This window comes from Triplophysa dalaica, chromosome 1 (genome assembly GCF_015846415.1).
Source record: "Triplophysa dalaica isolate WHDGS20190420 chromosome 1, ASM1584641v1, whole genome shotgun sequence".
Lineage (NCBI taxonomy): Eukaryota > Metazoa > Chordata > Actinopteri > Cypriniformes > Nemacheilidae > Triplophysa > Triplophysa dalaica.
In genome coordinates this window covers 258,861-280,880 of record NC_079542.1, presented here as the reverse complement: position 1 = coordinate 280,880, position 22,020 = coordinate 258,861, and the positions used below count along the sequence as shown (strand labels likewise).

The 22,020-nt window shown below is 42.6% G+C and overlaps 1 protein-coding gene across 6 annotated transcripts in view; it reads right to left on the bottom strand.

The window, feature by feature from the left end:
- The window catches only part of nrxn2b (neurexin 2b), a 401,147-nt gene that overhangs the window by 276,097 nt on the left and 103,030 nt on the right, over window positions 1-22,020 (bottom strand). For 5 of the 6 annotated variants that reach the window (XM_056746323.1, XM_056746365.1, XM_056746355.1 and 2 more), the window contains exons 4-5: window positions 17,834-17,863; window positions 17,643-17,675 (exon numbers count right to left, since the gene is read on the bottom strand). The exons of the other annotated variant lie outside the window; for it this stretch is intronic. In XM_056746323.1, the coding sequence (XP_056602301.1) occupies window positions 17,643-17,675; window positions 17,834-17,863 (63 nt within the window). The remainder of the gene's footprint in view (window positions 1-17,642; window positions 17,676-17,833; window positions 17,864-22,020) is intronic. 6 annotated transcript variants of the gene reach the window in all.

Here is a 22,020-nt window from a genome sequence, read left to right as displayed (position 1 = left end):
CCCTGGACGCCTTCTCGGGATGGTGTTCCGGGCATGTCCCACCGGGAGGAGACCCCGGGGAAGAACTAGGACACTCTGGAGGGACTATGTCTCCCGGTTGGACTGGGAACGCCTCGGTGTCCCCCCGGAAGAGCTGGAGGAAGTGTCTAGGGAGAGGGAAGTCTGGGCATCCCTGCTTAGACTGCTGCCCCCGCGACCCGGTCCCGGATAAGCGGTAGAAAATGGATGGATGGATGTTTTGTTTGCAAATATTTTTTTTTTTCTGTTGCAAATATATATCACCCTATTTTGGCTCCATAAACTAGGACATAGTCGAATCAGAATTGTCACGTCTTGCCTATAGGCGACTGATAGTCGAATCAGAAGTCTTTACATCATAAATTGCGCAGTGTATGCCCGTCTGTTACGCCACTGCCCACATAATCAAAATGACATGAAACAATTGCATAACTCCTCTGCCAAGATTCCGCTGTGAGATTGGTGGTCGAATCAGACTCCTCCTCCAAAGCGTTGAGGATTCGGGGTCACCACTTAACTGTATTTATCAAAACAATAATAGCAGTGGAGTTTTATTCTCGCAAGATGGCGCCGCAACTGCGACATGCAACATAGGGCGTGAGGTCGGCTTCACATTCTCTATACATGACAGAAACATGACATGTTGGAGAAACACAAAATTGTGTTTACATTTTATTCATGCATTTTGCAGGTGCCTTTATCCAAAGTGACTTACATTGCATCATACTACACATTTGTTTCTAAGTATGTGCAATCTCTGGGATTCAACCAGTGACCTTAGCGTTGCTAGCGCCATCCTTGAACCACTGAGCTACAGGAAATTCTACAATAAACACAAGAGCTGAACATCCGACAGAAACTAATCTGTACAAAGACATATGGCAGAACAATGACACTGAAGTATATCTGAAGATGTGTCAGTATTGAAGTCAAACCCACATTTAGAGATTTAGACTTCCTCACGTCTATGTGAAATTTCTCATGTCGTGGTCTTCCGACATTCGTTGGCATCTCTCATTAGAGCCGCACCTGAGCGAGTGTGTTCAGTTAGCGGCTCGGCTCAAACGCTCTTCTAATGGCACTGGTCTCGCTCCATTTAACCCGCCGTCCGCTCCAGTGAGCGCAAAAACACCTCCACCTTTCTCAAGAATACAAACAGCCTGTCGTTCATTCTGATGCGCTTTTACGTGCCTCATTAGTTAAATACATATTTATGTTTCAGATCACCTCAGATGAAAGCTGTGTGAGAAGAGGAAACAAACCCACCACGGCTCTCACTCCCATTTTAAACCCAAAACACAGTGAAGTGATGGTGTTTGAGAGATCTCATGACTGTCTCGCGGCTCATTTGGATCACGTGTGTAGATGCTTTCGAAAGAGAGATGAATCAATAAGCATGTGATGTCAACACCTGCTCTAACAACGCATGAGTGATATTATAGACAAACTCTTTCTCACTACACAAACTGTGCATTCTACCCAGACTACATCTTAAACAATAAAGACACTTTAACGCCCTCAACGATCCTGTCATCATGTCATTCAAAACCTGTATGTAGGGATGCACTGATAGGATTTTTTGGTCGATACCGATTATAACAAACAACTATCATGCGATTAGCGATATTGGTCAATTGCATACAGTACTACACAATACTAGTGTAACAGTGACCAAGTTTACCTGGACAACACTAATCCGATATTAACCGAAGTTTGCGTTCGCAATTTCCACACGCTAAAAATAAATACAACCTCACATTGTGTCAATCACATTTAGGCAAGGCAAGCATAGGCAAGTTTATTTATATAGCACATTTCATACACAAGGCCAATTCAAAGTCCTTTACATAAAATGATTGACAGAAAGAAATAAGACGTATCTATTAAATGCAAATTATTTAAGATCACAAATACAACTTTAGATTTTAAGAAACAATAAAGCAGCAATAAAATTGATTAAAAGTGTGAGTGTATATATAAAAAGAATATGAGCAAAAATAAAATAAATTAGAATTAGAAGTGCAGTTGTTGTAAACAGGCACAGTGCTCAGGTTGTGAATGCACAGCTAAACAAGTGTGTTTTTAATCTGGATTTAAAAGTAGCTTCTGTTGGTGAATGTCTGATGTCTTCTGGAAGCAGATTCCAGCTACGGGTGGCGTAATGGCTAAACGCTGACTTGCCCTGTTTTGAGTGAACCCTTGTTATCTCTAACTGACTTGATCCTGATGATCTCAGAAGTCTGTTTGGTTTATATTCAATGAGCATATCTGAGATGTATTTACACTTCTCAGCCTCCCCGGGAAAGTCTATTCCAGGGTACTGGAGAGGAGAATCCGGCCGATGGTAGAACCTTGGATTCAGGAGGAACAGTGTGGTTTCCGTCCCGGTCGTGGAACACTGGACCAGCTCTATACCCTCTCCAGGGTGCTGGAGGGTTCTCTTTGCGGATGATGTCATTGTGCTGGCCCCATCAGACCAGGACCTCCAGCATGCACTGGGACGGTTTGCAGCCGAGTGTGAAGCGGCTGGGATAAGAATCAGCACCTCCAAATCTGAGGCCATGTTTCTCAGTCGGAAAAGGGTGGCTTGCTCACTTCAGGTAGGTGGAGTTTCTTCCTCAAGTGGAGGATTTAAGTATCTGGGGGTCTTGTTCACGAGTGAGGGAAGGATGGAGCGGGAGATTGACAGATGGATCGGGGCAGCTTCTGCAGTAATGCAGTCGCTGTACCGGTCTGTCGTGGTGAAGAAGGATCTGAGCCGCAAGGCGAAGATCTCGATTTACCGGTCAATCTACGTTCCTACTCTCACCTATGGTCATGAGCTGTGGGTCATAACCGAAAGGACAAGATCCTGGATACAGGCGGCCGAATGAGCTTTCTCCGCAGGGTGGCTGGGCGATCCCTTAGAGATAGGGTGAGAAGCTCGGTCACTCGGGAGGAGCTCAGAGTAGATCCGCTGCTCCTCCACATCGAGAGGGGCCAGCTGAGGTGGCTCGGGCATCTTTTCCGGATGCCACCTGGACGCCTTCCCGTGAAGGTGTTCTGGGCATGTCCCACCGGGAGAAGACCCCGGGGAAGACAAGTACACGCTGGAAGGACTATGTCTCCCAGCTGGCCTTGGAACGCCTCGGTGTCCCCCTGGAAGAGCTGGAGGAATTGTCTAGAGAGAGGGAAGTATGGGCATCCCTTCTTAGACTGCTGCCCCGGCGACCCGGCCCTGGATAAGCGGAAGAAAATGGATGGATGGATGGATGGATGGACTTTCACGTGCGGTGACGTCACGTGCAAGCACGGCCGCCAAACGTCAAAATAAAAGCTTTGTTTAACAATAGGTGAAATCACGTGTCAATTAACATCAGTAGTGAAATTCTGGGGTGACACCCAGGGTGGCCGATTGGAAGTCAGGGGTGTACAGTGCCACCTTGGGACCCCCTCTATATTATATCATTTAAGTATATTATTATTTCAAATATTGTTATGAGGACTGGAAACCTAAAATTACTATATACCAGAAAAGTTTTCAATAATAACCGAATGTGGAGAAGGAATATATATTTGTTAAGTTAAGTGCACATGTAAGTAGTTTAAATTTATGGATAAAGTGGTTTGTTAAAATTCTTTTTATTACAGCAAACCTCACATGAGTGTTGGACACATCAGCAGATCATGATGTCAGAATAAACCACCGTTCACTTTATTTACTATTAATAAACAGAATAATCCTCTCGCCGGCATTCTGCTGTCGTTTAATGAGCGTCTCCATCTCTTCTGATGTTTATGCATTATTTCAGCTTCTCCGTGAGATTAAACTGGCGGTGAAAGACTCATTTAGTTGTGGTTCTGCTTCACTTCATTACATTATGTCACATACGATATTAAATCAATGTCTTATTATTTCTTTATTGCATAAAAGATTCTGTCGCTTCAGTAAAATAAGATGATGTCATTATACATTTTTGTGTTAAGAGACTGGCAGGCGGTGTGGACTGATGCATCCGCATCATTGTGCCTTCGGTTTGTGCCCGTGTTTGTCCTTTAAAGAACACAAACAAACATGTCTTCAAATATCTCTAAACTAAAGCGGCTTCTATTACCGAGAGTGGGGTGCTGCTGCATCAATACAGATCCATTAAAAAAGAAATCCATAGAAAACATTAGTGGAAAAAGAGCAGAAGTGGCAGAAATTGAGTCACACAACCCGATTCACGATGACACAGAAAGGTTTCAAACCCATGAAACTGTAAAGATTGGTGGAACCACTTCATAAAGACCACTGAAGGATTTCTTAAAGTCACATGATCAATTCTAGAGAGAGAAGCCCATCCAACATCACGTCATCCTACATCACATGAGCCCCAATGTACATTATCACTTACAAGCAAAACTTCTTTTATTTCTGTGTCAAATCACAAATAATATCAAGAGTGAATGAAACATGAAGGACTTTCTGCTTCATAATCACATTCATTACTGCAAGAGAAATGTGAATTTAATACAGCAAGTGTGATGATGATGAGGACCATGACATGACTGTGTGTGCGAGTGTGTGTTTCTACATATTATACACACACACACACACTCACGGGCACAGACACAAACAACCAACACGCACACACACACACACACACACACACACACACAGACCCACACGCACACATTCAAAGAAAAACAACATGAACACACGCTTTCACACACACACACCACAAACATACCACAGACATACACACACACACAACACAAGCACTCATGGGCAAACACACAAACAACCAACACGCACACAAACACACACACACACAACACACACACGCACGCACACATACAAAGAAAAACAACATGAACACACACTTGCACACACACACACACACACACACACACACACACCACAAACATACCACACACACAACACAGACACACGCACACATACAAAGAAAAACAACATGACACACACAGAAATGACAAAGTGTCTCTGCTGAATAATTCACTTCATGTGTTTTCATGTTCCTTCAAGTCAAAATAAGAAACCGTTGAAGATGTGACAGAACAAATGAACATTTAAAGAACAAAACTAAAGCAAATAATATCAGCCATTAAACTAAAGTACAGTCTAACCCACTTAAGCAATACACACATCCACTGAAAAGAGAAAAATGTTCTGTCATTAGCACATTTGTTTCGGTTAAAGGCAGGATAACCGATTTCGGGCCGAGTACCAAAACAATCTTGTAGCCATTCAGCAGTGAGGTGCACAGTGCACAGGACGGACATTAGAGTGCTGACGAAAGCGTAAGATGGTGTACGGGTGTCTTTGCTTTGGTGATTTCAACATCAACAACGGTTATAAGAAATCGGACACCCTGCCTTTAAGGTGCTAAAGAAATATATATAACATATATATGAACTTTACTGTTGTAAACACTGTTATTGTGATGTTTTTTATTTGTGTAGCAGTTATTATTTCAAAGCAGCATTAAAAAAATATCATAAGGTCCTAAAGCTCCAATGAGTCAGAGAAACACTGTAAATGTGAAGAAAAACCTTAATAACAAAGTAAAATGAATCAGAAATGCGCAGTATCACTGATGGACTGAGGTCTGAACTTTATATGATTTACACAACCAACATTTCACACAATATAAGACCCACTGAACAGATTAGGGTTTCAAACTAGGGCTGGGTCGATATCGTATCCACATGCGATAAATAATGTACTCGATATGGATAAATCTTACATCCAATAACAGAGCAGAAAAAAACAAGACAGTAGCCAGTCAGGGTTTTTCACAAAACCATTTACTGAACTTGGCTAAGAAAACTCATCACACGGAGGAAAATGACAACGAAAGGCAGCTTGAGCTTTCGTCTCATATTTATTTAGCTACGCAATCACACAAGGGCAATATCATAGCAGTGCTATGTTTGTCCGGAAAGACAATTGCACATGTCATGTAGATTTTTTTACAACAGTATACATTTACATTTACATTCATGTATTTGGCAGATGCTTTTATCCAAAGCTATTTACACTGCATTATCCTATACATTTATACATAGGTATGTGCAATCCTCTGGGATCCAACCCACAACCTTGCGTTGTTAACACAATCCTCTTGCCAATGAGCTACAGGAAAGCTCATTTATCAAGAAATTCTTTTTACATTTTACATTTAGTCATTCAGCAGACACTTTTATCCAAAGCCACATACAAATGAGGTAAACAATGTAGGCAATTAGAACAACATATAGACTCCACAGTAAACAAAGCTAAGTTTTTATTAAGATACATTTTATATTTATTTCAACAAAAATATGACCTAGAAAGCCTCAGAGTTGTGCGTCTCTGAGGAACACACAGAGTGGTTTCATTTCTAAATGAATATGATTCGTGCGCCAATCAATTGGGTGAATCAATGAATCAGTGGCTCATTCATAAAGAATCATTTACTGCATTCCTGAACGAATTCAGTGAATCTAATTAAATATTGCCATTAACCGTCATCTACTGGTAGCTTTTAATTCTTACATTTTTTTTATGAGTATTAAAATAAGAAAGTTAAATAATAACAATACTAATACATTTTTGCACCCATAAAAAATCAGCTTATTTACATGTACTTACCCTTATGTCATTTCAAACTTGAATTTCTATTTTTTTAGGAAGATATTTCTTAATAATATTAGTAACTGTATTTCTTGTTATTTAAAATACTTCTGAAAAAACTAAATGATGGCCATTTTAGTTTCTGAACATCTGAAGGCTTTAATCAGGCTTTAAATCACGGGTCTTCAAAGTTGTTCGGGGGAAAGGACCCCAGATGATAGATGCATGGAGCAGGGACCCCCTCATGGTAAATGTCAGACCGAGCAATTTAAATAGAAACAACCCGCATTGTCACAGAGATATTATGTTCAGACATTACATTAGCACTGTGTTATTGTTGCACATACAAACTTTTCTGTTTATTACTTTTAATGTTAACATTCAGTAGATAGTTTGATTATTTTAAGGGGTTTGCAGCATCATACATTTTCATTTTACTGTGAGATGGACAGTTAAACCCTTTCTTGTCCTGAACATTAGTTTTTTGAAGGCTTGAATGAGATGACTGACACTGGTCCATGGCACAAGACTATTCTAGTGGAGGTAGAGATTGTCTCTGGATGCCAAAGAAGTATGCATTCTGTTGTAAAAGCGGGCCGTTTTATTACATGCCATTCTTTTTTCTTCTGTTTCGCTCATTGTGTGTTGCAGAAAACACCGCTATTTTATCATTCTGAGCCCCGTTGTCTTTGTTGTGGATCAGCATTGTTGCGGCTGTTACACAAAAATTTACAAGTTTTGATCTTGTTGCTGACCATCATATCAGACTTAAGCTGCGTTTATACCTGTGCATAGGACCTAACTCGTTGCCTTACACGCACCTGGATTTTTATATTTTTGATGATCAATATTGATGTCTCGCCAATGTTAGCTGATGTTGCATGAATATCTATAAAATACATGTTTAGATTTTTTTTATATAAACCACTGAAAAACTGAAAACCCTGATGTTACACACCCCGATACGGTGGGTGGCGATATACACCTGAATATGTTGGTTGCGACCCGGCATTAAAAGGAAAGAAGAAGAAGCAGAAGAACATTCATTGATCGTTACTTATTGTTACTTGCAGTTGGTGTGTTTTGTAAATGTTTTTTTTTTACTCTAAACAATTAAAAGTTAATTTGTGGAAATTATTCAACATTTTACTGTGGTGGTTTTGTATGTTACTTTAGTTTACATTTTTCATTTTTATAAAATATAATTTATTTGAGGTTTATTTATTGTTCACTACTAACTAGTTAATGCTTCTCAAACCAGATGCTTCTTTTTCGGCTCTTGTCTTGGTTACACAAGCAACACGTGCGTGGACATTGACGCCTAGCGGTCATTGCCTGTCAACGCAGACAGCGACACAAAAGAATAAATTAAACCCGACACGTAGCCTACGACGAGCATAAACCGAGCGCAAGGAGAGCAAGATGCAACGTGTTCAAGTTACTTGTTTGACATGCACCATCAGTACATGTGCGTTTCACTGAGCCTTTTTAAACCTTGGACACTTGGTGCAGTTCATCTGTCCGATCATGAAAAGACCAGGAGTAAATGCCCTCCGAAATGCATTCAAGACGGATTTAAATCCGATCGCTCAAACCACTTCAGAAGATGCTCAGGGATACATTCCAGTCAAATCTGATCAAGTATAAATGCATCTGGTTGTTAAAACCACACTCATCACCCCTTTACTCCCCCCAAACAGATGTATGTTGCTCACAAGTGAGCCGCGCATGAAGCACATACAAACCCATAAAACAGCCGAGGATGGAGCAGCGGCGAAACATAGACACTCATTGCAACGCGCTGGGGCAGTATACATGTATGTCAAGCCGATGGTGTCAGAATTATGCTATTGATCCAACACTTTTATATTCCAACGGTGTATTTGACGGCGTTTTAAATGGTATTTGCACCGCAAAATACTGCACCGCGTTTCCAAACGGCATTAAAAATATGCAAAATGCCATATGTAGTGCAGTATTTATCGCCGTTGTCAAGTGCTGCCTTTTGCGCCACTGGCTTGCCATATGACTCTGTAAAAAAAACCATTTTGGTTGCACAGAGTGCGCGTTATTTACGGCGTTTCACCTGTCATATATTGAGACCCTCCTGCTGGTTTCCCCTCTCGTCTGGCTCAGTTCATCAGTGATTGGGTGAGAAAACTTAATTTGAAATGGCTGTGGAAACAAGCGGGAGGGTTAGCAAAACCTGTGCAACCAAAATGGCGTCTTTTACGCCATCATATGGCAAGCCAGCAGCGCAGAAGGCAGCACTTCTTGGGCGAATGAAAACGCATTAAATATGCAGCTTTAGACGCCTTCTTTGCATTTTTTAGGCAGTTCTGAATCGCGACTCAAATACCGTTTAAAACGGCGTCAAATCTGGCATTGGGATATAAACGCATTTAATGTATGCCGTAATTCTGACACTATCGGCTTGCCATACACATGTGTGTTGTAGAGGCAGTTTGAGAGTGCTGAGATATGGTCATCCTGGAGAACGCAACTTGTGGTTATTCTGCAAAGGCACGACACCACGAGAACACAAGCGCTTTGGAAGAAAAAACGTTACTGTAGTGAAGTAGGCGGGGCGAGACCGTGAGCCGTATCATGGAGGAGATTGGGAGAATAAGAGGATGAGCCACCGGACCGTCAATGAGAGAGGACCAGTCCTGGATTTTAGTTGCGGTTTGTGTTATGTGCCGGCAGTCGTCCGTCTTTTTACTTTGTCTTTCTTTTATTAAATGTTTAAATGTTTGCCGGTTCCCTTCTCCTTCCTTCCTTTTAATGAACATTATTACAATTACAATACAAGTTTTTCCTTTTTTAAATAAAGTAAAACAACGTCACCTGTCATTTTGTTTCGGCGGAAATAGAGAGTTAACATTTGCATTTTGCACGCGAATAGATGATCAAATTTATATCCATTCAGCTGAGACCCATTAATGTGTAAAATGCATCGGTTTTATTTGATGAGAACGCTGTTTATTTGCACGCCTACGCTGAACTTATCGGAAGAGAGACAGAGAAAGCACTTTAAACTTAAAGTCTTGAAAGAAAGACATACCCAGCAAAGTTCCGTTTTTTTAGAATGTTTGCTTATGTAACGGGTTAAAACATAATACTTTTAATGTAGGCATTTACTGTATATTCCCTAAAATCCTCCACCCAATTAATTTGATTGTATTCAGTTTTTTTGTGAAATTTGCAAGATCTTTTGTTTAAACGATTTTGGGGACTTTTATTTTGACACTCTCTGTGGTGAATTTGACGTTATTTTGGCACTCCTCTTCCGTTCATGCTTTGAGCGTTTGGGAGAGGTAAGCGGTTTATGAGGTTAGGGTTAAAAACTCTTTAAAAGTGATCAAATTCACCTGCTATGGGGAAAATATGCTTATATGTTCATGTAATATGTGTTATGAGGGGATTTATAGTGTTTTGTCGTTTGTTTTGTGTGTGAATGGTATTAGTCAGGAAATGTATCAGGCATGTTGTGTGAATTGGTCTGTTTACGATGCGTGCCGGCCTTGTAATGCATTTTATATTGTGTAGGAGGTGAAAAAGGTTTGTGTCGTGCCTGATGGTGACATTTGAATTCTGATTATTTCCAGGTATGTCTCCTCTTTAATGTACTTTATTCATCTGCTTTATATTTTGTTCATTTTATTGTTTGATTTATTCGGGTGATGTATTATATGATGGGTTTGGTGACCATCTGTATTTTACATTTGATAATTGTTTCAGTTCATGCTTTGAGCGTTTGGGAGAGACCACATGGCAAATAAACCTCATTGAGATCTCCAGAGCTGTTGGTTGTCCAGTCTTCTTTTTAAAACACAACGCAGAGTTATCAGTCGTGACAGCGGTCAGGAAGGACCGGTTACACTTACGTTCCAGAAATGTCCGAGCCACATCCTCAAACAACGTTGTGAATTAATCTAGTTGAGCACGTTGAAGCGAAGTGATGTACTAGTCTACAGATAACTTGATAACCTGGACACTGGTCACTCAATTCATGCATCTGGTCATTTCTATTTATTATGTTATTGTGTGAAAATTTATGATAAGAATAAAATCTGTTACGTTTACATTTAGGCATTTGGCAGACGCCTTTATACAAAGCAACTTACATTGCTTTATCCTATACATTTATACATAGGTATTTGCAATCCCCTGGGATCGAACACACAACCTTGAGTTGTTAACACAATGCTCTCACCACTGAGCTACAGGAAAGCTGTTATAATGTCAAGACGAATTCTATAAATCAGACTTCTGACAGCAATTAAACAGAAGTTTATTTTGATACCACAATTTAAACTGTGTTTATTTATGTTATGCACTTTATGTTAAACGTAAATGATCATTTCTTTTTCCCTCTCTGCCTGATATTACTTTAGCGGTTTATTACAATTCTTTCTTTCCTTTATACCTTACAGATGTGACCGTAAACACATCCATCCATCCATTTTCTACCGCTTATCCGAAGTCCGTAAACACATATTTGAGTGATTTCAGATGGATTTGGGGCATTTAAATGAACGTACTCTGATGTATGTGAGTGTGACGAAAGAAGCTTTTGATTGTTGCTTCTAAAAACGGACAACCTGCTAAACTTATGTGGTAAGACAAGAATCTCATGTTAACAAAAAAATTCTACCAATGAATCGAATTTAGTGATTAAGAAAATGGTAAACCTTAATTCAAAATTATTTTTCTTACCCCATTGGCCATTTTTTTTGCTTGTTTTATGCAAATATTCAAAGAAATTTCATACTTTTGTGTCTAAAAATAAGCCTTATTTTCTTAGGTCATTTTGCTCATTGAGAATTTTTTGACATTTGTACTGGAAAACAAGTAAGAAAGTCATTTTTTACAGTGTATAAGGAAACAGCTTAACATATTTTACCGAAACAACGAGCATTCATCCATCCATCCATTTTCTTCCGCTTATCCGGGGCCGGGTCGTGGGGGCAGCAGTCTAAGCAGGGACACTTCCTCCAGCTATTCCGGGGGACACCGAGGCGTTCCCAGGCATCCGGAAAAGATGCCCGAGCCACCTCAGCTGGCCCCTCCCGAGTGACAAGCTTCTCACCCTATCTCTAAGGGATCGCCGGGCCACCCTGCGGAGAAAGCTCATTTCGGCCGCCTGTATCCGGGATATTGTCCTTTCGGTCATGACCATAGGTGGGAGTAGGAACGTAGATTGACCGGTAAATCGAGATCTTCGCCTTGCGGCTCAGCTCCTTCTTCACCACGACAGACCGGTACAGCGACCGCATTACTGCAGAAGCTGCACCGATCCGTCTGTCAATCTCCCGTTCCATCCTTCCCTCACACGTGAACAAGACCCCCAGATACTTAAATCCTCCACTTGAGGGAGAAACTCCACCTACCTGAAGTGAGCAAGCCACCCTTTTCCGACTGAGAACCATGGCCTCAGATTTGGAGGTGCTGATTCTCATCCCAGCCGCTTCACACTCGGCTGCAAACCGTCCCAGTGCATGCTGAAGATCCTGGTCTGATGGGGCCAGCACGATGACATCATCCGCAAAGAGCAGAGATGAAATCGTGTAGTCCCCAAACCCAACGCCCTTCGGCCCCTGGCTGCGCCTAGAAATTATGTCCATAAAAATTATGAACAAAACCGGCGAAAAAGGGCAGCCCTGCGGGAGTCCAACATGCACCGGGAACAAGTCTGACTTACTGCCGTCAATCCGAACCAAGCTCCTGCTCCGGTCGTACAGGGACCGGATAGCCCTTAGCAGAGGGTCCCGAATCCCATAGTCCCAGAGCACCCTTCACAAGATGCCGCGAGGGACACAGTCGAAGGCCTTCTCCAAATCCATAAAACACATGTGGACTGGTTGGGCAAACTCCCATGAACCCTCCAGCACCCTGGAGAGGGTATAGAGCTGGTCCAGTGTTCCACAACCGGGACGGAAACCACACTGTTCCTCCTGAATCCGAGGTTCTACCATCGGCCGGATTCTCCTCTCCAGTACCCGGGCATAGACTTTCCCGGGGAGGCTGAGAAGTGTGATCCCCGATAGTTGGAGCACACCCTCCGGTCCCCCTTCTTAAAAAGAGGGACCACCACCCCGGTCTGCCAGTCCAAGGGCACTGTCCCCGACCGCCACGCGATGCTGCAGAGGCGTGTCAGCCAAGACAGCCCCACAACATCCAGAGACTTGAGGTACTCAGGGCGGATGTCATCCACCCCCGGTGCCCTGCCACCTCGGTGACTTCAGCCCGGGTGATGGGCGAGTCCGCCTCCAAGCCCTCGGCCTCTGCTGCTTCCTCAATGGAAGACGTGACGGCGGGATTGAGGAGATCCTCGAAGTATTCCTTCCACCGCCCGATGATATCCCCGGTCGAGGTCCACAGCTGCCCCCCTGCACTGTAAACAGCGTTGGCAGGGCACTGTTTCCCCCTCCTGAGGCGCCGCATGGTTTGCCAGAATCTCTTCGAGGCCGACCGATAGACTTTCTCCATGGCCTCACCGAACTCCTCCCAGGCCCGAGTTTTTGCCTCCCAAACCACCCGGGCTGCAGTCCGCTTGGCCTGTCGGTACCTGTCAGCTGCCTCGGGAGTCCCACAAGCCAGCCAGGCCCAATAGGACTCCTTCTTCAGCTTGAGGGCATCCCTTACTTCTGGTGTCCACCACCGGGTTCGGGGATTGCCGCCTCGACAGGCACGGGAGACCTTACGGCCACAGCTCCGAGTGGCTGCGTTGACAATGGAGGTGGAGAACATGGTCCACTCGGACTCAATATCTCCAGACTCCCTCTGGATCTGGTCGAAGCTCTGCCAGAGGTGGAAGTTGAAGATCTCTCTGACAGGCGATTCGGCCAAACGTTCCCAACAGACCCTCACAGTATGTTTGGTTCTGCCAAGTCTGTCCAGCTTCCTCCCCCGCCATCGGATCCAACTCACCACCAGGTGGTGATCGGTTGACAGCTCCACAAAGTCGATCATTGACCTCCGGCCAAGGGTGTCCTGGTGCCATGTGCACTGATGGACACCCTTATGCTTGAACATGGTGTTCGTTATGGCCAAACTGTAACTAGCAATCTGACTGGACACCCATGACTTGTGGTGTTCCACAGGGCTCAATTCTTGCTCCGCTCCTCTTCAATTTATATATGCTCCCACTTGGCCAAATAATCAAAAAGTACCAAATTGACTACCACAGCTATGCAGACGACACTCAGATCTATCTAGCCCTCTCACCCAATGACTACAGGCCTATTGACTCTCTTTGCCAATGCATTGATGAAATTAACAGCTGGATGTGTCAAAACTTCTTTCAGTTAAATAAAAACAAAACTGAAGTCATTGTTTTTGGCAACAAGGATGAAACTAACAAGTTAAATACATACCTTGACTTAAGAGGTCTAAAGACACAAAGTAAGGTAAAAAATCTTGGGGTCATTTTAGAGTCTGACCTAAGTTTCAGCAGTCATGTCAAAGCAATAAGCAGATCAGCCTACTACCATCTCAGAAACATAGCCAGAATCAGATGTTTTATCTCAAGCCAAGATTTAGAGAAACTAGTTCATGCATTCATCACCGGCAGGGTGGATTACTGTAATGGACTCCTTACAGGTCTTCCCAAAAAGACCATCAGACAGCTGCAGCTCATACAGAACGCTGCTGCCAGGATTCTGACCAGAACCAAAAAATCTGAGCATATCACTCCAATCCTCAGGTCCTTACACTGGTTACCAGTTACTTTTAGAATCAACTTCAAACTATTATTAATTGTCTATAAATCACTTAATGGTCTAGGACCTAAATACATCTCAGATATGGTCATTGAATATAAATCAAACAGACTTACATTTACATTTAGTCATTTGGCAGACGCTTTTATCCAAAGCGACTTACAGTGCACTTATTACAGATTTCTCAGATCATCAGGATCAAGTCAGTTAGAGATAACAAGGGTTCACTCAAAACAGGGCAAGTCATCGTTTAGTCATTACGCCACTCGTAGCTGGAATCTGCTTCCAGAAGACATCAGACGTTCACCAACAGTAGCTACTTTTAAATCCAGATTATAAACACACTTGTTTAGTTGTGCATTCACAACCTGAGCACTGTGCTGGTTAACATCATCTGCACTTTTATTTCTAATTTATTTTTATTTTGCTCTTATTCTTCTAACATTTTTTAATCAATTTTATTGCATTTTAAAGAGACATTTTATTTCTTTCTGTCAATCATTTTATGTAAAGCACTTTGAATTGCACTTGTGTATGAAATGTGCTATATAAATAAACTTGCCTTGCCTTGCCAAGCACAGAAGTCCAATAACAGAACACCACTCGGGTTCAGATCAGGGGGGCCGTTCCTCCCAATCACGCCCCTCCAGGTGTCACTGTCGTTGCCCACGTGGGCGTTGAAGTCCCCCAGCAGAACGACGGAGTCCCCAGTCGGGGCGCTTTCCAGCACCCCTCCCAGAGTCTCCAAGAAGACCAGGTACTCTACACTGCCATTTGGCTCATAGGCGCAAACCTATCCCCGACCCGAAGGCCAGGGGAAGCGACCCTCTCGTTCACCGGTGTAAACTCCAACACATATCGGCTGAGCTGGGGGGCTATAAGCAAACCCACACCAGCCCGCCGCCTCTCACCCTGGGCAACTCCAAAGTGGTGAAGAGTCCATCCTCCCTCGAGGAGTGTGGTTCCAGAGCCCAAGCTGTGCGTAGAGGTGATCCCGACTCTCTAGTCGGAATCTCTGAACCTCACGCACAATCTCCGGCTCCTTCCCCATCAGAGAGGTGACGTTCCATGTCCCTAGAGCTAGATTCTGCGTCCAGGGATCGGGTTGTCGAGGCCCCCGCCTTCGACTACCACCCGAACCACTTTGCACCGGCCCCTTACGGTCCCTCCTGTAGGTGATGGGTCCACGGGAGGGTGAACGACCACGTAAAAACTAATTTCTTTTACGTGATTTAAATCAATCTTTCGGTGATCTATTTTAGAGTGTGCACGCGACACGCGCATCGACACAGACAGACTTTGTGTCCTGCTCGGTCCTTGTAGTCCCGTGGCGATGACGCCTGAGGTTAAAAATCATTTCAAATAAATTTGAAAGTGAGGGGGACACGAACGGGCTTTTGAAAAGTTGGGGGGACATGCCCGTGGTCGCTTTTTTGATTTAGGCCCTACCAATGATGCAGATGCAGCGTAACTTCTATCGCTTCTGGTGTCTGAATGGAGGTTTTTGTCCGCACTCAGGTTAAAATTGCTTCAATGAGTCCGTGTGGCCACGCATGTGCGTAGCTCAAGAGAACATTGGTTGTAATATTTGTTTACCCATGCTTTACATTTTTAACAAAAAGTTGCCTGCGAGTAAACAGTAATTAGCTCACACCTTGCGGTTCCAAAGGTTTAATAGATTTATTGGGGTTCATTGAACACATTGAATCTCACTAATTGAGTAAGACATTGCAGCCTAAAACAGTATGCCGGTGCAGCTCTTCAGAGAGAAATGAACCAACTGCGTTCAAGTGTGAGTACTGACGGAGCGTTAGTACTCAGAATTCAATTCCGTTGAATTTAGTGAATGAATACGCCTTTTACTGAACAAACGTTTCAATTGAACTGTACATGTCATTCATGGTCTTGATCAAATATCCTCTGTGTTGCAGTAATGCATGTCTAATTCGGTAGTATTAATGACTTGGTTTAATTTAAAAGTTTTGATTTGATCTCTTTTTGTTAATAAACTATATTTTAAAATATAATTAAGGAAACCCTTTTTCTTTTGGCTTCAGTGATTGTTGGGATACTCTCAGAGCTGGCAACATTGACAAATGATATATCTAAATAAATAACATTATCATGCCTTACATATCTCAACAACGACACGTGAACTAAAAACATTGCTCTGTAAAGCTGCTTTGAAACAATGTGCTTCAGAAAGGAATGCTTCACAAATAAAGTTTAATTTAATTGAAAATAAACGTTTCATGCACCTGCCTGCCTTGCTATAGAGAAAACACAAAGTTAAACTAATGAGATATAAGGGAAGATGTACGGGAAAGTGTATATATAAGGGAAGATGTACGGGAGAGAGCAGATATGGGGGCAGATGTACGGGATAGAGCAGATATAAGGTAAGATGTACGGGAGAGAGCAGATATAAGGGAAGATGTACGGGAGAGAGCAGATATAAGGGAAGATGTACAGGAGAGAGCAGATATGAGGGCAGATGTACGGGAGAGAGCAGATATAAGGGAAGATGTACGGGATAGAGCAGATATAAGGTAAGATGTACGGGAGAAAGCAGATATAAGGGAAGATGTACGGGAGAGAGCAGATATAAGGGAAGATGTACGGGAGAAAGCAGATATAAGGGAAGATGTACGGGAGAGAGCAGATATAAGGGAAGATGTATGGGAGAAAGCAGATATATGGTTAGATGTACGGGAGAGAGCAGATATAAGGGCAGATGTACGGGAGAAAGCAGATATATGGTAAGATGTACGGGAGAAAGCAGATATAAGGGAAGATGTACGGGAGAGAGCAGATATAAGGGCAGATGTACGGGAGAAAGCAGATATAAGGGAAGATGTATGGGAGAAAGCAGATATAAGGTAAGATGTACGGGAGAGAGCAGATATAAGGGAAGATGTATGGGAGAAAGCAGATATAAGGGAAGATGTATGGGAGAAAGCAGATATAAGGGAAGATGTACGGGAGAGAGCAGATATAAGGGAAGATGTACGGGAGAGAGCAGATATAAGGGCAGATGTACGGGAGAGAGCAGATATACGGGAAGATGTACGGTAGGGGAACAGAAGCTGATATAATGGCAGAATGCATCTGCAGAAATGCAGATTTTAAACTAACTTTATCAACCATTTAAATAATTGCCAAACAATAAGAATGACAACAGAGCAGAAGAATCAAACTCTGTGCATTCTGGACATCAACACTCCAGCATTTAAGCATACAACACACAACATCATGTCAAACACTTCACAAGCCAATCAAGATGGAGAACAGGAGAGCGTTACCTGTGGACGAGAGGCCAGGGGTCACCGGCCAGTCTTCAGGGCACGGCAGCAGAAATAAACCAACACAATAAGATGAGGGGGGTGAAGGGTACATGATACAGAATCTGGGGGGGTTGTGTGGTTGTTGCTGCTGAGAGAGAAGCAGTTTTTTCCTTTACTTAAATAAAGATGGAAAAGGGAATGACTCGTACCTTGGCTGTTTAACGTCAGGTGCGCCAGACCTTGAAGGAAAGAACAGAAAAAATAAAGAAAGAAATGAAAACAGAAGGTCAGAAACGGTAGAAGCTGAACAGAAGCTTTTGTCACAAGGTTGGACTGCAGTTTGTGACAGACATCCGGCACACGTCAGGATGTCAAAGATCAACTCAAAATAAACCAAACGAAAGAAAGAAAGAAAGAAGGAGAAAATCAAAGTTAAACACACTTCTTGAGTGGGGCGAGGGGTTAGAAAAAAAGCATTTCATATAGCGCAACTCCCGCAGGCTATTGCTTGCGTAAATGCTTTTTTCCTCAGGTCTTATGAAACACACACACACACACGCACACACACACACACAGAACTGTTTGGCAGCGTTTATGAGCTTCTATTAGAGAGCATGGGCCTGCTCTTATCTACAGAATTGAACACAGCAAACACAGCCAGAAAAACACACAATACCCCTCCAGCAAACACTTGAAACACAACATCATTGCACACAAGTCAGTACATTTACATTTTACATTTAGACATTTAGCAGACGCTTTTATCCAAAGCGACTTACAAAGAGTTTAGGAGCAATAAGCGGTAGTTCATACAGGAGCCATAATATATTAGGTAAATTAGTCAGTAAGTGTCCACTAACAAGTCAACAGAAGAATATCAGTCGTCATCACTTTAATGACACGCATGAAACTCAATGTCTACGCGATCAATAACAACAAAGTTTTCTCCTGTTTTTGACACACTGATGATAGTGAATTAAATTTGATTGTGTTGTTTTAAAGCAGTCGGTCAATCACAACAGACGTGACATCCACACTGAGTTGTGTATCATCATCCTTCAATTAAATGACATCAAAAATAATCAGCAGACCAACATGAAATCTGCAGTCCTGCTGATAACAAGACCCAAACACATTCTTGATAGCAGAGATTCAAGACCACCGTCAAACTGCACATAACAAACAGAATCAAGTGCAGACAAAAGTGTCATTCACTCTCATCTGAAGATTCTGAACACTTGATGAGAAACAGACGATCAGATTCAGGAAATAATCACACATTATTCATCCATGCTTACAATATAATGAAAGAACAGATTTGTAAAAATGTGACCTTTGGAAGAAATGTCACTTCTGTTTGTACGTGTAGGTGCATGATAGGATTTTAATACACTTCGCGGAGGCAACCACCTTCCTCTTTGTGTCGGGTGGTTCTTCGCCACCACGTTCTGCATTAAAATCCTTTAATGCACGGCTAGCCGTGGATTATCCCGCTTATACCATGGTCTGTTTGAATAGTGGATTCTGATTGGCTGGAAGGTGTGCATTAAAAGCCTTTTACGCACAGGTAGCTGCAGTAAATTTGAAGCATTTGAAATTCAACTGACAAAATCACTGTAATTTTCACATGTTTGATCTAAATAATAAATAATAAAATAATAATAAAAACTTTAACTTGGCAGATAACCATGGTATAAGCGGGATAATCCATTGCTAACCGTGCATTACAGGATTCATAGAGGCAACCACTCTCCTCTTTGCATCGGGTGGTTCTTCGCAACAACGTCGTGCATCAAAATCTTTTAACACACGGCTAGCCGTAGATTATCCCGCTTATACCATGGTATTTGGGGTTTCCTGAAGATAAGTAAGCGCATCATCGAACAGAAAACAACACGCAGGCTCTGTGTGATACAGCACTGCATGTGAGACCATGAGCAAGTAGCCCACCTCAAACCATCCTATGAAACACAACCGACTCTTCACATATACCCTGCGCTCTATTCTGAAGCCATCATCCCTACGCCCTACGAAGGGTAAAGCTCTTGATGTGTAAACTAGAGGTTGAAGTATTTGTGTTTTTCATTTAAAAAATGTCAGAGGAGATGAGGTGAAGATTCACAGCTCTATGTTAGCAGTGTTCTCAACCTGCTGAAACTGGACCACATACAAAGTCTTTAAAGGGTCACTTAACCCAAAAAAGAAAATTCTGTCAGATATTACACTATACATTCCTTTGTTCTGTTAAACACAATGAAAGATATTTGGAAGAATGTCAGAAACCGTTTGAAACACCTTTAAAGAGGCGCACACATGTAATGTCTCTCCAGTTCTTCTCAAATGAGATTCATTCTGTCATTTATACACAACAACAGTCCAAAGTCACCTTCTCTCTCTCTCTCTCTCTCTCTCTCTCTTCCTAAGTAACAGATATTTATTTATTGTCTTTTTGTGTCATACAGTTCAGGTTTGGAATGTAATGAGTAATCCAAGACAATGAGAGATGTTTCCTTCATGACTGAATGAATTCCTTTCTCTACACAAGTTCCATCATTGAGTAAATCTGAAGAAGAATCATTACAATCCTTGACACTCATTCCTACAAAACAAGAATTCTTGTCATCAGGTTTTGGATTGGAATCGTACAAACTCACACACACACATACACGTGAGCAGTCAAAACACGTGTGAGAATTAAAAACATCAGAGTCACGAAGCTCTGCTTACACACACCATCACATCTTGTGTGTGCGTTTATGTGTGTGTGTGCGTTCATGTGAGTGCTTGTGAGTGTGTGTGTGTGTGTGTGTGTATATGCATGCATGTCTTTGTGTGTGTGTTTGCGTGTGTGTGTGTATGAATGCATGTGTTTGTGTGTGTGTGTTTGTGTGTGTGTGTGTGTATGCATGCATGCATGTGTGTGTGCGCGCGTGTCTGTATACATGCATGTGTATGTGTGCGCGTGTGTGTTTGTGTGTGTATGCTCGCATGTGTTTGTGTGTGTATGCATGCATGTGTTTGTGTGTGTATGCATGCATGTGTTTGTGTGTGTGTTTGCGTGTGTCTATGTGTGTGTGTTTGTGTGTGTATGCTCGCATGTGTTTGTGTGTGTATGCATGCATGTGTTTGCGTGTGTCTATGTGTGTGTGTTTGTGTGTGTATGCATGCGTGTGCCTGTATGCGTATGTGTTTATTCAGCCAGCTGGCACACTGAAGGAACGAAGACACTCGTAACAGATCTGCCGTCTGATTGGCCATATGGGAGTGCGCGGGCAGCCAACGGCGTCACGGGAACCTTTCACACGTCTCGCAGTATTGTAGCACGTCTCAGTCCGCAGCCAAATCTCAAACCTGTGTGCTTCTTAATAAAAATAGAGATTACTAATCCCGACCTTCATCTGTTCATTATGAAGGATGAAGACACAGAGGGCATCTGATTGGCTGAGGCTGTTTGAGTACCCAGATGAGAGAGGCTCATCAGTTAGTCATTATGGAGGATGTGATGTTTGGAAAGCATGGATCTGCTTCAGTCCTACAGCTGTATCGTCCGCATGTCTCTTGAATGTTTCTTTCTCTTCAGGGTAATCAAACAATATTGTTCATGTGTAAAAAAATTGTAAGTGTTGTTTAATAATGAAAGCAGACAGAAACACACCAGCACAAACTCCAGAGACACAGACAAACACTCACTGATGAACACAACTCTACAATCACATGAATGAATGACAGAGAGAACATCCTCTGCTGCTCTACACAAACACAAGCGTGTGAATTAATGAACTGAACATTCTAATCCTTCATAGACACATGTGAGGAGAGAGGGCTTGTGTGTGGTGAAGATGATGATGATGGACGTGCAGCGGACGCTCTCTCAGCTGGGGGCTTTAATAATTAAAGTGTGTCATGACTGTGATCAGAAGCTGAAGGAGTGTGTGTTTAACTGCCGAACTGTATGTGTGTGTGCACAGTGTGTGTGTGCACAGTGTGTGTGTGTGTGTGTTTGTGTACAGTGCGTTTGTGTGCACAGTGTGTTTGTGTATTTGTGAGTGTGAGAGTGTGTGCACAGTGTGTTTGTGAGTGTAAAAGTGTGTGCACAGTGTGTGTGTACAGTGTGTTTGTGTGTGTGTTTGTGAGTGTGTGTGCACAGTGTGTTTGTGTGCACAGTGTGTGTGTACAGGGTGGTTTTATGCAGAGTGTGTGTGTGTGTGTTTGTGCACTGTTTGTGTGTGCTGTTATAACCCGACATCATGAAACCATTGTGAATTCAGTCATTATATTAACCCCACCAGCATACAGTGACACACACACACACACACACACACTGCTCTAACCCTCTTTCTCTCTCTCTGTGTGTGTGCATGGCGAGAGCCTGGGGTGCGTGAGTTCTCACGGGTGA